At 41.5% G+C, this 16,273-nt stretch overlaps 1 protein-coding gene across 2 annotated transcripts in view; it reads left to right on the forward strand.

Moving 5' to 3' along the window:
- The window catches only part of LOC143766241 (uncharacterized), a 102,456-nt gene extending 89,287 nt beyond the window's left edge, over window positions 1-13,169 (forward strand). For both annotated transcript variants that reach the window (XM_077253758.1, XM_077253760.1), the window contains exon 7: window positions 9,431-13,169. In XM_077253758.1, coding sequence (XP_077109873.1) covers window positions 9,431-10,719 — 1,289 coding nt within the window. In that variant the 3' untranslated portion in view covers window positions 10,720-13,169. The remainder of the gene's footprint in view (window positions 1-9,430) is intronic.
- The last annotated feature ends 3,104 nt before the right edge of the window (window positions 13,170-16,273 follow it).

Genomic DNA, 16,273 nt, shown 5'->3' on the forward strand with positions numbered 1-16,273 from the left:
CCCCCCAGCACGCCGCAGAGACCCCCGCACGCCGCTGAGACCCCCCAGCACGCCGCATAGACCCCCCAGCACGCCGCATAGACCCCCCAGCACGCCGCATAGACGCTCCAGAACGCCGCAGAGAGCCCCTCACGCCGCATAGATCCCCCAGCACGCCGCATAGACGCCCCAGAACGCCGCAGAGAGCCCCTCACGCCGCATAGACCCCCCCAGCACGCCGCAGAGCCCTCCCACGCCGCATCAAGCCTGGGCATACAGCGCCGGCCGCATAGAATGAGATCCCTGGCAGGCCCGCACAGACCCCGCCCGCACAGAGACACGCAGTCTCCGCCCACGCACCGCCCACACTCTCCCCCCCCCTCCAGAACCCCATATAGAAGGACAGAAAGGGCTGATTTACCGTCCGATACTTGAGTCCCATTCACTTGTATTGGTATCGGGTATCGGTATCGGATTAGATCCGATACTTTGCCGGTATCGGCCGATACTTTCCGATACCGATACTTTCAAGTATCGGATGGTATCGCTCAACCCTACTGGTAACCCTAGTAATGGCCACACTCCCCCACTGGTTGATCATTGCAAGGATTGTGATTATCCGCTGTATTCGCGGCAATGCTAAGGAATGCCATGTCGCCATAATAACTATAGAAAAGAACTGTGGCACTGAGTCTCATGAGGTCGAAGTGGTTGACCTGATACATCTGGTTATAATAGGGCTGGACTTTACCTTTTTCTGGGACTTATTGAGAAAAGGGTGGGGTGCCAAGTTACTTAGATAAAAACAAGTTTGTCCTTAAAAACTACCCATTGCAGTCAGAGGCAGGTGAGCTCCCCCTGTGTGCTTGATGGCGATGAGGATGAGACAATGACCCATGAGACCAATATCCATGAGTTGTAGGGCTTCTGGGGAGAACTTTGGTACTGCTCAACTGAAGGGGCGTTTTGATAACCGTGTTAAATGAGGTGGCTCAAGAGCCGCGGGCCGACACTATGTTTTCATACTTTGCAGTAGATGGGGATTTGCTAAATCGGGTGACTAAGCGGGGAGGGGGGAAGGTTTTGCAACAACTGGTAGTACCAGAACCCTAAACTTAGGATGTTAGAAATGGTCCATTCTCACCCATAGTAACAAAATTTATAAATAAAATTAATTGATTATTAAATCTGGAACAAAGCATATATTTGAAAAGGAAGGCCATCTCCAAATTTGAAAAAATATAGACTCCATGTATTGACGGCTCCTGCGTAGTATCCAGAGAAATGCAAAGACTTTGACTAGGTCTGTTTTTATTTATAAACAAAACCAAAGAAAAAACAATATGTGCACATACCCCAATGAAAACAAACAAGCAAAAAGGAAGTGCATCAAACAATTAACATAGGGTACCCAGCAAACACTGTTTTTTATCAAAAAATGCATAAAGCTGTACCACTGTGGCAAGGTCTACCCAATTGGGACAGTAACTACACTCTCTAATGTTAAAACCTACCTAGTCTGAATTGTGGCAGAGAGTCACAGGGTCTCAACCGGACACCCAGCTTTGGTGGAACTATATATGGACTGCTACTTCAGTGAAAAGGGGGCCACACCCTATTTGTACTGAATACAAAAATACTGAAGAAAAACAGAAAACTGAGTGGAGTACGACTTGAAAACATGCATGATGCAAGAACATGCCCACTCTGGCCACGGAAACAAACAAAACCAAAGAAAAAACAATATGTGCACATATCCCAATGAAAACAACCAAGCAAAAAAGCAAGTGCATCAAACAATTAACATAGGGTACCCAGCAAACACTGTTTTTGATCAAAAAAAGCATAAGTCAACCTGCTCAAGCCATAGCGAGATAGATAGCCGGTAAAAGTTATGCGCCCCGGGGCCATTCCAAGAGCCAATGTTGAGGTGATATCACTGATCTAGAAATAACATTGCCAAGAACTTGTCCAGCAAAACCAAGACCTGTTTTCAGAGTTGCTGGGATGTACTCAGACCGTGGAGCTTGAAGTTCTGATGGAACCGCACGTCCGCGTAAACCTTAATCTATAACGAATCCCTGAAGCCCACCATAATGTGATCTTGAAGGAGGTGAGGAGAATGTTGAGCTTGGGTGTTATTGAAAAGTCAAGGAGCGGCTAGTCCAGCCCCATTCTCCTTGTGCCGAAGCCAGATAAAAAATTGTTGTTTTGTAATTGATTATCGTAAGGTGAATGAGGTGTCCAAGTTCGATGTATATCCGATCCCCCGGATCAATGAGCTCATTGAGAACCTAGCATCAGTAAGGTACATCACCACTCTTGACCTAATGAAAGGGTACGTGCATATTCCCATGTCCCAAAAGACTGAAGTAAAGATGGCCTGCTCTACAACTAATGGTTGCTTCCACTACACCAGGAGGTCTATTGGGCGGTAATGAGTCCCATCCACCTTCCATAGGGCCATGAACCATGTCCTAGCTTTTCACAAGAAATACTGTGCAGCTTACCTAGACTATATTGTGATCTTCAGCAAGAATTGGGAAAATCATCTGCAGATGGTCCAGGTGGTACAGAATGCACTGAGGAAAGCGAAATTTACCATAAATTTGAAGAAGTGCACCATTGGGAAGGAGGATGCCAAATACTTCGGTGGGGCGAAATCAAGTCACAGGACAACAAACTGGAGGTGATCCAAAATTGGCCACAATCACTATTCAAGAAACTGGATAGGGCGTTTCTAGGAATTGTGGAATACTATCAGCGGTTATCCCGAATTTTGTAAGTAGAAAAAAAGCTTTGACAAAGAACAGGTGCATAATTTTGAAATGCATCGTTTTCTGCATTTCTGCTTTGTATCAGAATGATACTTTTTAATCTATGATGGAACAAAGTTTAAAGACATTTTACCAGTACCTGGAAATATTTTTTTTCTATTCTTTATCCCAAATTTTGCCATAACTGCACTCTTGACCAACCTACGTAGGGGCACAAAGTCAATGACGGCCAAGTGGACTTCCGAAACACAGACGGATTTCCAGAAGTTGAAGTTAGCCCTGTGTAAACGACCGGTATTGGTCTCGCCAGACTTCATGAAGGATTTCATGGTCCAGACATATGCTTGAGATGTTTGGTTTGGATACTTGTTGTCACAAGAAACAAATGTGAAGGAACATCCACTCCTCTCTTTTGAGAACAATTATGCCATTGTGGAAAAAGAATGCTTGGCCATCAAATTGACACTTTGAAGTACTACCTGCTGGGCCAAAAGTTCTGGTTAATGGTAGACCATGCGCCTTTGAGATGGATGAGGGAAAAGAACGGAAAGAATGCTCTGGTGACTAGGTGGTTTCGGACATTAGCTTCAGCTTCTATCTGGAGCATAGGCAAGGGAAACTACATGCTAACGTAGATGCTCTGTCGAGGCTTCCCTAGTGACTTAAAGTGCCAAACCACCCCAGCTTTGGGCAGGGGGGATATGTAAGAGGGTCACTGGTTGCATATTGGGGGGACAATAATTTACTAAGGTTTTTAGGCTTCAATGATATGAACCTGGAAGTTTGCTTGAGCATGTTATGTGCTGAGAGGGGTGAATCGTCCATGACAAGGCCAGGTTTGTTGTGAACAGCTAAAGAGTTGGGTATAATGGCTGTTCACCATATCTCCACCTCTGGGTGTGGTCCAGCAGATAAAAGTTTAACCTCTGAACTCTGTAAGAGTCCTGGGTAATCTAAAGGGGAGCTGACCTCCAGTGCTGTGCTCTTGTTAAACAGAGCTGAACCCTGTTTTCTGAGCGGTTGGACCCTGCAGTTATAATGAGGGTAATGCTGATTTTTTTGTGTGACCATGACTGAGATTGTTGTGTTATTTTTGGACTGGTTTATGAAGCATGTTTTTAGCAAGCTGGTTAAAGGTTTTTAATGAAAAAGCATTCCTCTGTGTACCTCATTAAGCAGCTGAGTGAGCTGATTCACCACAGCATTTAGCGTCCACTTGTTTGGCATTTCTGTAGCAATGTGAGCCCGCTTAATTGACAGGGTGCTTGTCTCCAGAAGCACAAACTCGGCACAATATATGGGCACTACAATGTATTGGCACTACAACATACTGGGTACTGCAATGTACGGTCACTACGATAGCAGATTTTTAATTTTCCGTCAGCAACATAGACTGCTGCTTGTTTTTGGAAAGAGCTCATGGAATCAAAATAGTCACTACATCTATAGATAAATTCCCAGAGGGATATAATTTCCAAAATGGGGGTGACTTCAGAGGCCAATTCTGCAATCCTATTGCAGATCCTAGGGGCTCTCCACATGTAGTCCACGAACTATTCTACGATAATCTGTTCTGTGAGAGCCAAATAGTGCTCCAGCCCTTCTGATTCCCTCCATATGGCTAAGCAGAACTGTACAGTCAAATATGGGGTATTTCCACATTCAGCAGAAATTGTGTGACAAATTTGGTACCATTTTTACCCAAGTGAAAATGTAAAATCTGGGACTAAAACTAAATTTTTGTGGTAAAAATGTAATTATTTTTTCTTCACTGCTCAATGGTAGAAAATTCTGTGACACATCTGTCAATATGATCACTGAACCTTTAGATCAGAGGTTCCCAACTTTTCTGACCTTGACATTCAGCTCTGAGAGAGGGTCGTGAGACACATCCAGCCTTGAGAGAGGGTCACGAGCCACATTCAGCTGTCAACCCCCCCCCCCACCTCACAATAGTGGCAAGCAAAGTCCCCATTACAGGCATTATGGTAACCAAAGCTTTTCCTCAAAAATCAATCACCCCAAAGCAGTATACAAACATCCAGGGGTTCCTACAATACCCCCCAATCAGAATTCTCCGATAAGGACTCTCAAGACAGTGTCACATCCTGGTTCAAGCACCTCCTCTGACAGGTGGTGTCATCTCGTCTCCAGCGTACCGTACTTTAATAATTTTAAAACCCCCTAAGATCAGTATGTGTGCATCCAGATCTGCTCTTCTGTGCAGGGCTGCTCACAAAATTCACCATTTTCAGATGTGCTCTTCATACCTGTTTGCTAGAACTGGAGCTAATGCACCAAGCTGGCAGATAGCCGTGAGCCACAATTCATGGGACCGCGAGGTACATGTGGCTCCCGAGCTACAGGTTGGGGACCCCTGCTTTAGATGAATTCACCGAGAGCTGTAGTTTGTAAAATGGGGTCAGTTGTGTGGGGCGTTCTTTCTGTTTTGGCACCTCAGCTCTTCTAATTTTACATGGCACTACGATTCCAGCAAAATCTGAATTTCAGTATGACACTCCTTCCCTTCTAAGCTTTTAAATGTGCCTCAAAAGTACTTTTTGACCACATATTGGGTATTGTCATACTCAGGAGAAAATATGTAACAAATATTACCATTTATTTTCTCCTGTTGTCTCTATTGAAAGTTGAAAACTTGGGGCCAAAGCAACATTTTAGTGGAAAAATAGTAATTTTCCAATGCCTATTGTTATATAATTCTGTGATTCGCTTGAGGGTTAAAAATGCTCAGTACACCACTAGATGAATTCCTCAAGAAGTGTAGGTTTCAAAGAGGGGTCCCTTGTTTTGGTTTCTGCTGTTTTGGCATGTCAGGGGCTCTTCAAATATGACATGGTATCTGCAATATATTCCAGCCAAAATTGTGCTCCTGTATTCAATTGGCACTGTTTGCTTTTCGAGTTGTGTTGTGCTCTCAAACAGTAGTTTTTCATCACATATGGGCTATCAGTGTACTCAGGAGGAATTGGACCCCAAAATCTGTTGTGCAATTTATCCTGATAACCTTGTTAAAAGGATAGATTTGGGGCTAAAGCAACATTTTTGTGGGATAATTTTATTTTTGCATTTTCAACTTTATAAAATTCTGTGAAGCACCTGCATTCAAGGTGCTCACCACAACTTTAGATAAATTTCCTGGGGAGTATAGTTTCCAAAATTAGGTCACGTGTTGGGGGTTTCCACTGTATAGGCACATCAGGGGCTCTGCAAATGCAACATGGGGTTAGTAGTCCCAGCCAGTTGGCACTCATTTTCTTCCGAGCGCTGCTGTTGGAGATGAGAATCTCTCCTCACTCAGGTCTAGATATCCAAGCTTATACAGGTGCTTCTCACAAAATTAGAATATCATCAAAAAGTTAATTTATTTCAGTTCTTCAATACAAAAAGAGAAACTCATATATTATATAGAGTCATTACAGAGTGATCTATTTCAAGTGTTTATTTCTGCTAATGTTGATGATTGCATTGTTTTTAAATGTTCCTGAAAATATATATTTTATCAAGAGACTCATGTTACAGAAAATATCGACCCCAAGATGGTTTAATTGCTAAGAGACACCGAGCCACATACTCCAGAGAGGTTTCCCCACTAGTTACTAATTTTTTACTGATGAAGACTGTTGAGTTTGATCATTTCAGTAGATGTGTTATTGTTTAGAGTCACAGTTTTTGACTGCAATAGTTAGTGCCCAAAATACTCTTAACTGCTTCCCGCAACCAGTTTTTTGTTCCTAACCAGGCCCCATTTTTCAAATCTGAAACTTTATGTGGTGATAACTTTGGATGCTTCTTCTGATTCCAGTGATTCTGAAATATTTTTTTTGTGTGACACATTGTACTTTGTTTCTGGTAATTTTAGGTTAATCTATTTTGCCTTTGTATTTGAAAATTGCCAAATAATTTAGAAACATTTGTCATTTTCATAGTTTCATAGTTTAAATTTGTATGCTCCTTAATCAGATAGTGATACCTGACAAAATAATTATTAAATAACATTTACCGTATTTCTACTTTAGGTCGGCAGCATTTTTCCAATATCCCGTTTTATTTTTTCAACATGCTTTTATTTTTTGGGGGATGATAGAAGGATTACAAGTTTAGTAACAAGTTTTGATACGTTCAATTAAATTTGCAAAAGCTATTTTCCCCTTACTGACGTCGGACGGAATAGTACGTCCGACGTCAGTACCCCCGCTTTGAGGTGGGCTCCGGCGGTGAGCCCACCTCAAAGCCGCGACAGGTCTGCTGTTTTCAACAGCTGACATGTGCCCGCAATAGGTGCCAGCAGAATTGCGATCCACCCGCAATTATTAACCAGTTAAATGCCGCTGTCAATCTCTTGACAGCGGCATTTAACAAGCGCTTCCAGCCATCGGGCCAGAAATATCCGCACTGCTGACCCCATCACATGATCGGGGGTCAGCAGTGCATCGGCATGACAACCGGAGGTCTCCTGAAGACCTCTATGGTTGTTGAAGCCAGATTGCTGTGAGCGCCACCCTGTGGTCGGCACTCATAGCAATGCTGTAATTCTACTACATAGGAGCGATCTGAGCATCACTCCTATGTAGCAGAGCTGATCGAGTTGTGCCAGCTTTTAGCCTCCCATGGAGGCTATTGAAGCATGCCAAAAGTAAAAAAAAAAAAAAAAAGTGTTTTAAAAATATGAAAAAAATTAAAAAATCATAAAAATGCAAGTCACCCCCCTTTTGTCCCATTCAAAATAAAACAGTACAAAAAAATATCAAACCCACACATATTTGGTATTGCCGCTTTCAGAATCGCCCGATCTATCAATAGAAAAAAAGAAGTAACCTGATTGCTAAATGGCGTAGCGAGAAAAAATGAAAAACGCCAGAATTACGTTTTTTTGGCCACTGTAACATTGCATTAAAATGCAATAAGGGGCGATCAAAAGAACAAATCTGCACCAAAATGCTATCATTAAAAACATCAGCTCGCCGCACAAAAAATAAGCCCTAAACCAACCCGAGATCATGAAAAATGAAGACGCTATGGGCATCGGAATATTGCGCAATTTAATTTTTTTTTTTAGCAAAGTTTGGAATTTTTTTTTACCACTTAGATAAAAAAATAACCTAGACATGTTTGGTGTCTATGAACTCGTAATGACCTGGAGAATCATAATGGCAGGTCAGTTTTAGCATTTAGTAAACCTAGCAAAAAAAGCCAAACAAAAAAACAAGTGTAGGATTTTTTCAAATTTCACCGCACTTGGAATTTTTTTACCATTTTCTAGTACACGATATGGTAAAACCAATTGTGTCTTTCAAAAGTACCACTCGTCCCACAAAAAAACAAGCCATCACATGGCTTATTGACAGAAAAATAAAAAAAGTTTTGGCTCTGGGAAGGATGGGATCGTGAAACAAAAAAACGCAAAACTGAAAAAAGCTCCAGGGGTTAAAGGGAACCTGTCACCCCCCCCCAGGCGTTTGTGACTAAAAGAGCCACTTGTGCAGCACTAATGCTGCATTCTGACAAGGTGGCTCTTTTAGTTATTGGTGCTGTAACTTCAGAAATAATCCATTTTATAATTTGTCCCAAATACCTTGAATCAGTCCTGGAGGCAGGTCTTCCCCCCCCCCCCCTACTGCAAACGCAGCACCGCCATCACTCATGTCCTCTTGGCGCTGGGCGCCGCCTCCTCAGGGCTGTTTTCAAATGAGCTGGCGCCTGAGCTCTTTTCTTATGCCTTGGGCATGCGCAGTGAGCGCTGCCCATCCTGTCCTCATTTGCAGTCTAGCTGACTGCGCCTGTGCAGCCACCCTGCCCGAGATCACGCCCCGCAGTGTCTTCTGATTTATTCTCACTGCGGGGCTGGGATTCCTGGGCATGCGCAGTGCATATCTAAGCCTCTCACTCATCTCCCTCCGCCTTCTTCAGACTGTGCGGCGTCAGCTGATCCCTAATCGCATTCCACGAGTAACCCGAGCAGCGAGTATACTCGCTCATCACTAATTATGCAGCTTCTAACAATATGCTTTGAGCTTTAGTAAGGTATGGTGCTTTCCAATTAACTAAGCAGGGAGCTGATTATTCCATACTGCCTGACTGGGTGGTAGTACTGATCCCAGCTACCCTATTTTTAGTGGCTAAACAGAGACTGTGCTGCCAAGATTCTCTGGGTACAGTGTCTCATCCATGCAGAATTAATGATGGCGGCGACTGGTGACAGAAGTAGACATCGCAGGAGGAGAAGCCGGAGGAGAAGTGACACACCAGAAAACTAGAGCAGAAGAAAACCCCATAAAGTGACCTTATTTTGTAAATTATTACCATCAGTGAATTTGTCTATAGGAGTCATAAATATTTTGAGACCTTAGTGGGGGGCTTGTTTTTTACGAGAAGAATATAAATTTTTATTAGTATCATTTTCACCTACGTAATATTTTTGATGGGTTTTTATTCCAATATTGTGGAGGCAGAATGAACAAACAGTTGGACACCATGCTCTAATGGTTCATGCTATGACATCTACTATTAGACTGTGAACTATCATTGTCTTAGTGAGTAATTCAATTTTGCTAAATAACTTCCCATTTTATGGACAGTTTGAGTAGAAATGTTCAAAAAAATAAGTTTCAAGAATATTCTATTCAAAAATAATAATTGGTTTTATTTCTTGGCAGTTGACTGTACCAGGCGATCAGGAGGACAACTATCAGCTTCAATTTTGAAATCTAATGACCTTGAGGTCACACGGAATATAACTGAAGAAAATGTCATTACTTCAGATATACCATTATCCTTTCACAGCAAAAATCTTACATCTGAGCCTTCGAAACAGGTCTTATCTTCTGATTCATTACAGGCTACTAAGAAAAATAAAAGTCAGAAAAGAAGCATTAAAAAACAAACTGCTCTTAAAGAAAAGAAGCCAATTACACATTCAGAATATGGAAATAGTTGTCCCCTTGAAATATCTTTTGTTAAACATCAAAACATTCACACAGAGGAGAAGAGTTTATCTTGTTCCAAATGTAAGAAATATTTTAACCAGAAATCAGATTTAGTTAAGCACGAGAGAATTCATACTGGTGGGGAGAAGCCATATGCATGTCCAGAATGTAGGAAATGTTTTGTACGGAAATCACATCTTGTTACACATCAGAGAATTCACACAGGAGAGAAGCCATATTCATGTTCAGAATGTGGAAAATGTTTTGTAGAGAAATCAAATCTTGTTATGCATCAGAGAACTCACACAGGAGAGAGGCCTTTTTTATGTTCAGAATGTGGAAAATGCTTTGTAGAGAAATCACATCTTGTTAAACATCAGCGAATTCACACAGGGGAGAAGTCTTTTTCATGTTCAGAATGTGGAAAATATTTTGGACAGAGATCATATCTTCTTATACATCAAAGAACTCACACAGGGGAGAAGCCTTTTTTATGTTCAGAATGTGGTAAATGTTTTGGAGAGAAATCATGCCTTGATAGACACCAGAGAACTCACACAGGGAAGAAGCCATATTCATGTTCAGAATGTGGAATACGTTTTATACGGAAATCAGCGCTTGTCAGTCACCAGAGAACTCACACAGGAGAGAAGCCTTTTTCATGTTCAGAATGTGGAATATGTTTTGTATATAAATCATCGCTTGTCAGTCACCAGAAAACCCACACAGGGGAGAAGCCTTTTTCATGCTCAGAATGTGGGAAATGTTTTGTAGAGAAATCTCGCCTTGATAGACACCAGAAAACTCACACAAGGGAGAAACCTTTTTCATGTTCAGAATGTGGAATATGTTTTGCATATAAATCATTGCTTGTTAATCACCAGAGAATTCACACAGGAGAGAAGCCTTTTTCATGTTCAGAATGTGGCAAATGTTTTGCGTGGAAATCACAGTTTGTTAGACACCAGAGAACTCACACAGTGAGAATTCATGTTCAGAATATGGGAAATGTTGAGTAAATAAATCAAGTCTTGTTAAGTACCAGAGAACTCATACTGGGGAGAATAAATGTTCATATTAATAATGGGGAAATATTTTGAACAGTAATGCTATTTTCTTAAACATTTAAAATCCCACAAGGGGAGAAGCCATTATCATACCTGGAACGTGAAAAATGAATTACTAGAAAACATTTTATTAAACATCAAAAATAACGCACACGGGGAGAAACTATATATTTTATTGACAAATTTTACTAAAACCATTTATAAAAAACTAAGCAGAAAGTAGCGAAAATAGGGTATTTTCGGATATACTATTGGAGTTATTTATCAGTCTGTACTTACCTAATTTATGACTTAAAATGGGTTTTTAATTTATTGTACAGCTGCTGTCGATCCTCCGGTTGCAAAACCAACAAGCATGAAGATAGGAATAATTTGTGGATATCTCCGACGCTGCTGTGTTTTGACTTATCACATTTCCTGAAGAATAAGAGCTTGACACTTTGAAACAAGTTCAATAAAAACTACATGTTTGAATAAATCCCTCAGAATTGATGTCTTCCATATACAGCATTGTTGGAGATAACCACAAATTATTTCTATCTTCTCACAAAAACCATACAACAGACAGTCGTGTAGTTAAACGAGAAAGGGAAATTACTTTAAAGCTCACTGTATTTTTTTTACTATTAGATGCAATTTTAACATGTAAACTTCATCCCAATAAGCGACTGCCTCTTATAGTCTGGCGGCAGCTTCCAGTAGCAGAGAAGAATGCTGACACAGTGTTCTTCCCGATCACTGAGAGAACTGCTCTCTCCTCCTACCCCACACCGATCTATGTGATTGGACCAGAGCAGTGGAGGAAAATACCGGGACCTGCACAGAGGATGCTCGTTCTGGGGGAGCAGCTGAAGAACCTTCCACCTGACTAGCTCTAGGATCTTTCACATGACCTGGAAGTAAAGTCAAAATGGGCTAATGTATGCGCAGTGTATGTGTATGTAAGTGTGTATATGTAGAAGAGCTACAGCGTGGGCTAGCACAGTGTGCTAGTGGTTATCATTGCAGCTTTGCAGCATTGGAGTTCTGGGTTCAAATCCCACCAAGAAGAACATCTGCAAGGATTTTGTATGTTCTCCCCCTGTTTGCATGGGTTTTCTCTAGGTTCGGCGGTTTCCTCCCACACCCCTTAGACATACTGATATGCAATTTATATTATGAGCCCCATTGGGGACAGTGATGATAATAATAAATAATATGTAAAGGGCTGCAGTACATGATGGCACTAACATAAGCAATGCATAATAAAAAATAGAGCTGTATGTAGGTAAATGTGCAGTGTCTAAGAATATGGGAGGGCTGCACTGGCTGATTTTTTCTGTTGGGTCAACTCAAGGCACTCCATATCTGGATGCCGGATTCTTAGTTACCAGTTAACTCAGAGAATCATCTGTCTCGAGCAGTTGGAACTGACTGTTTGCTGTGGTTTATGGAACAAAATAAATTTATTGCCCCCAATTTGTTACCATTACTTAAACTAGCTGCTCAGTGTGGACACAGGTAAAGAAACGAGTTGGTTTTAGCCATGTCATAGCTGAAATGTTGATATGAGGGAATCCATATTTCTTGACATTGATGACACATCCGTAATGTCCGATTGTTGAAAGACATTTATGAGGGAAATGTATTAATGTCATTTGAGCATGTGCCGCTTAAATTCCAAGGTCCCAATTCTTAAGGTATCTTCAGCCCAAGGCGGCACTTCAGTCCCATCTGCCCAATCTCTTTCTCCTCTCAAGCTATTCTGAAAGGAACATTCTCCTACCTCGGAATGTCTACTGTGTTATACCCCTGATGTAGAATTTGTATATATGATATAGTCTGCCCAATAGTTTCATTTTGTCGTGAGGTGACTACTCTATTATCCTTCGTAATATCTATTCAAAGCTCATGTGATCCATTAATCTGTCTGTTTGGGATACCAGAAGAAGAAATATGGGTCACTATATTAAGATTTTCTTGCGTGAGACTTTGTTTCTGGGTAAGAAGCTACTAGCAATGCATCGGCTGGGTACCTCACAACCAACACTGCGATCCTGGATCACACTGGTTAATTCAATAATTCCATATGAAAAAAATAGTCTATCAAAATAGAGGATGTACATTAAAGTTTTCCAAAATTTGAGAGTTTTGGAACTCTTCATTTCTCACAGTCTCTATCTGTCGATGAAGGTACAAGTGGTGGGAAATTTCTACATTTGGTATGTGAATAAGATAAGGTACTACTTTTAATGGAGACAGGGAAAATTTGTGTATGTGTACGTAGTCAAGTATACCATAAGATATGATATCAGTATGGAGGTAATGTTGGCAGCAAAGTTGAAATTGATGTTATTGATGTAGGTTTTAAGTCTGAGTTAAACCGAAGTTTTGTTACTGTCATATTCTATTACTCATTTATTCAGAATAAATAGCGCTGGTATAACAAAAGGCACGTGTACATCTTGTTTTTTCTTCTTTATTGATATTATATGTCTTACTTGATAACAAATGTTACAAGATATCTAATAATATGCAGTAATCTGGATGGTTTATAATGATTTGTATTTGTTGCAAAACTGTTTAATGAACCCCTTAAGGACCAAGCCACTTTGTAGGTTAATGATCAGGCCTTAATTTTGAAATCTGACCACAGTCACTTTATGAGGTCATAACTCTGGAACGCTTCAACGGATCCCACTGATTCTGAAATTGTTTTTTCATGACATATTGTACTTTATGATAGTGTTTTATCATATGTCCATGAACAGTGTTGTGCACACCTCACAATAATCATGTCAGACCAAACTCCCCATACATGCAGAGGTGTATCTAGCCTTTCCTGCACCCGGGGCAAAGGATCAGTTTGGCGCCCCCCCAAACCTCCCCCATTTGAACCTTAACTCTATTGAAACTGTATGACCAAGCCAAGGTACATTCCTGAATCCCCGTAATGTTAAAATAGATACCAATAAAAGTAAAATTAATTGAGCCATCAGTAGGTTAACTGTTTTTGAATACCCATATTGAATCTGGAGCCCCATATAATCCTGCATAAAGATTAATAATGGCCCCATAAGATGCTCCATAGAGACATTTGCCCCGTATAGTGCTGCAGAAACGTTGATTATGGCCCCATAAGATGCTCCATAAAGATGTTTGCCCCATATAGTGCTGCACAAACGTTATGGCCCCATAAGATGCTCTATACAGACACTTGCCCCATTATAGTGCTGCACAAATGTTATGGCCCCATAAGATGCTATATACAGACACTTGCCCCATTATAGTGCTGCACAAATGTTATGACCCCATAAGATGCTCCATACAGACACTTGCCCCATATAGTGCTGCACAAATGTTATGGCCCCATAAGATGCTCTATACAGACACTTGCCCCATTATAGTGCTGCACAAATGTTATGGCCCCATAAGATGCTCCATACAGACACTTGCGCCATATAGTGCTGCACAAATGTTATGGCCCCATAAGATGCTCTATACAGACACTTGCCCCATTATAGTGCTGCACAAACGTTAAGGCCCCATAAGATGCTCTATACAGACACCTGCCCCATTATAGTGCTGCGTTATGGCCCCATAAGATGCCCCATACAGACACTTGCCCCATTTAAAAAAAAAAAAAATCACATACTCACCTCTCCGTCGCTCAGGCCCCCGGCACTTTCAATATTCACCTGCTCCTCGTTCCAGCCGCCGCTCCATCTTCAGCACTGAAGTTCAGGCAGAGGGCGTGCACTAACTATGTCACCGCGCGCTCTGACCTCAGCGTCACTGCTGAAGACAGTGGCCCCGAAACGGGGAGTAGATGAATATCGCGCAGCGCTCCCCTCCCCGTTATACTCACCTGCTCCTGGCGCTGTGCAGTCCCTGCTTCCCCGGCACTGGCAGCTTCTTCCTGTACTGAGCGGTCATCGTTGCTGCTCATTACAGTAATGAATATGCGGCTCCACCCCTATGGGAGGTGGAGCCGCATATTCATTACTGTAATGAGCGGTATCATGTGACTGCTCAGTACAGGATGAAGAGCCTCCTTGGACCACCGCATCATCAGGCGGCCCGCTGGCGCCCCCCTGTCGGCTGCGCCCAGGGCACATGCCCCGGCTGCCCCCCTGGAAACGCCACTGCATTCATGAATTATAAGGGAAAAAGAGGCTTAGGCTAAATTTACAAATATCATAAAAATATATTTTTAATAAAAAATAGATTAAAAAACAATGATATTCAACAGGAAATCCTCTTCATAAAAAATAGCTGGGAACAGCATCCAAGTAGGAGAAATATCAATGTAGCAAATACATGTGGTATAAGGCATAACGGTCAAAATATAAACAAATAATACAATAATGCTCTATGCCCCCTAATAAAAATTACCTATGTGGTGTATTCAATGAGAGAAATTTACCATGGAAACTAAGTTCCTATGACCACAATAAGGGCTATGAACAGAAATGCTAATCACCTCCCAATAACATATCGGGCTAAAATAAAGTGCACCGTGCTATAGAAGTGAACCGTGCCTAAAGCTATTACCAAAATGGTAAAACTTACATGAATGTAAACGCCTAACAGGGAGCGTTCCACAGCAACCCTGACAGCGCCGTTTCGCCTGACTGACTTCCTCAAATAGGGGGCGTCTATCACTTTGATAGTGGTAAAATTTCTTCAAAATTACTTGTGTTTATTTGTGAAAAAATTTACATTTGACAAAAATTTAGAAAATTTCGCAATTTTTTAACTTTTAATTTTTATGCCCCTAAAGTAAGAGCACTATGTCACACAATATAGTTAATAAATACCGTATATACTCGAGTATATGCCGACCCGAGTATAAGCCGACCCCCCTAATTTTGCCACAAAAAACTGGGAAAACTTATTGACTCGAGTATAAACCTAGGGGGGAAAATACAGCAGCAACCGGTGAATTTCAAAAACTAAAAATAGATGCTCCATACCGTTCATTATTGCCCCAAAGGAGGTTCCATATAAAGCTGCCCCATATATAATGCTCCATACCGTTGATTATTGCCCCATAGATGCTCCATATAAAGCTGTGCCATATACAATGCTCTGCACTGTTCATTATGGCCCCATAGATGCTCCTTATAAAGCTGTGCAATATACAATGCTCTGCACCGTTCATTATGGCCCCATAGATGCTCCTTATTAAGCTGTGCCATATATGCTCTGCACTGTTCCTTATGGCCCCATAGATGCTCCTTATAAAGCTGTGCCATATATGCTCTGCACCGTTCATTATGGCCCCATAGATGCTCCTTATTAAGCTGTGCCATATACAGTATGCTCTGCACTGTTCATTATGGCCCCATAGATGCTCCTTATTAAGCTGTGCCATATATGCTCTGCACTGTTCATTATTGCCCCATAGATGCTCCTTATTAAGCTGTGCCATATACAGTATGCTCTGCACTGTTCATTGTTGCCCCATAGATGCTCCTTATAAAGCAGTGCCTTATATGCTCTGCACTGTTCATTATGGCCCCGT

This window comes from Ranitomeya variabilis, chromosome 4, assembly GCF_051348905.1.
Source record: "Ranitomeya variabilis isolate aRanVar5 chromosome 4, aRanVar5.hap1, whole genome shotgun sequence".
Lineage (NCBI taxonomy): Eukaryota > Metazoa > Chordata > Amphibia > Anura > Dendrobatidae > Ranitomeya > Ranitomeya variabilis.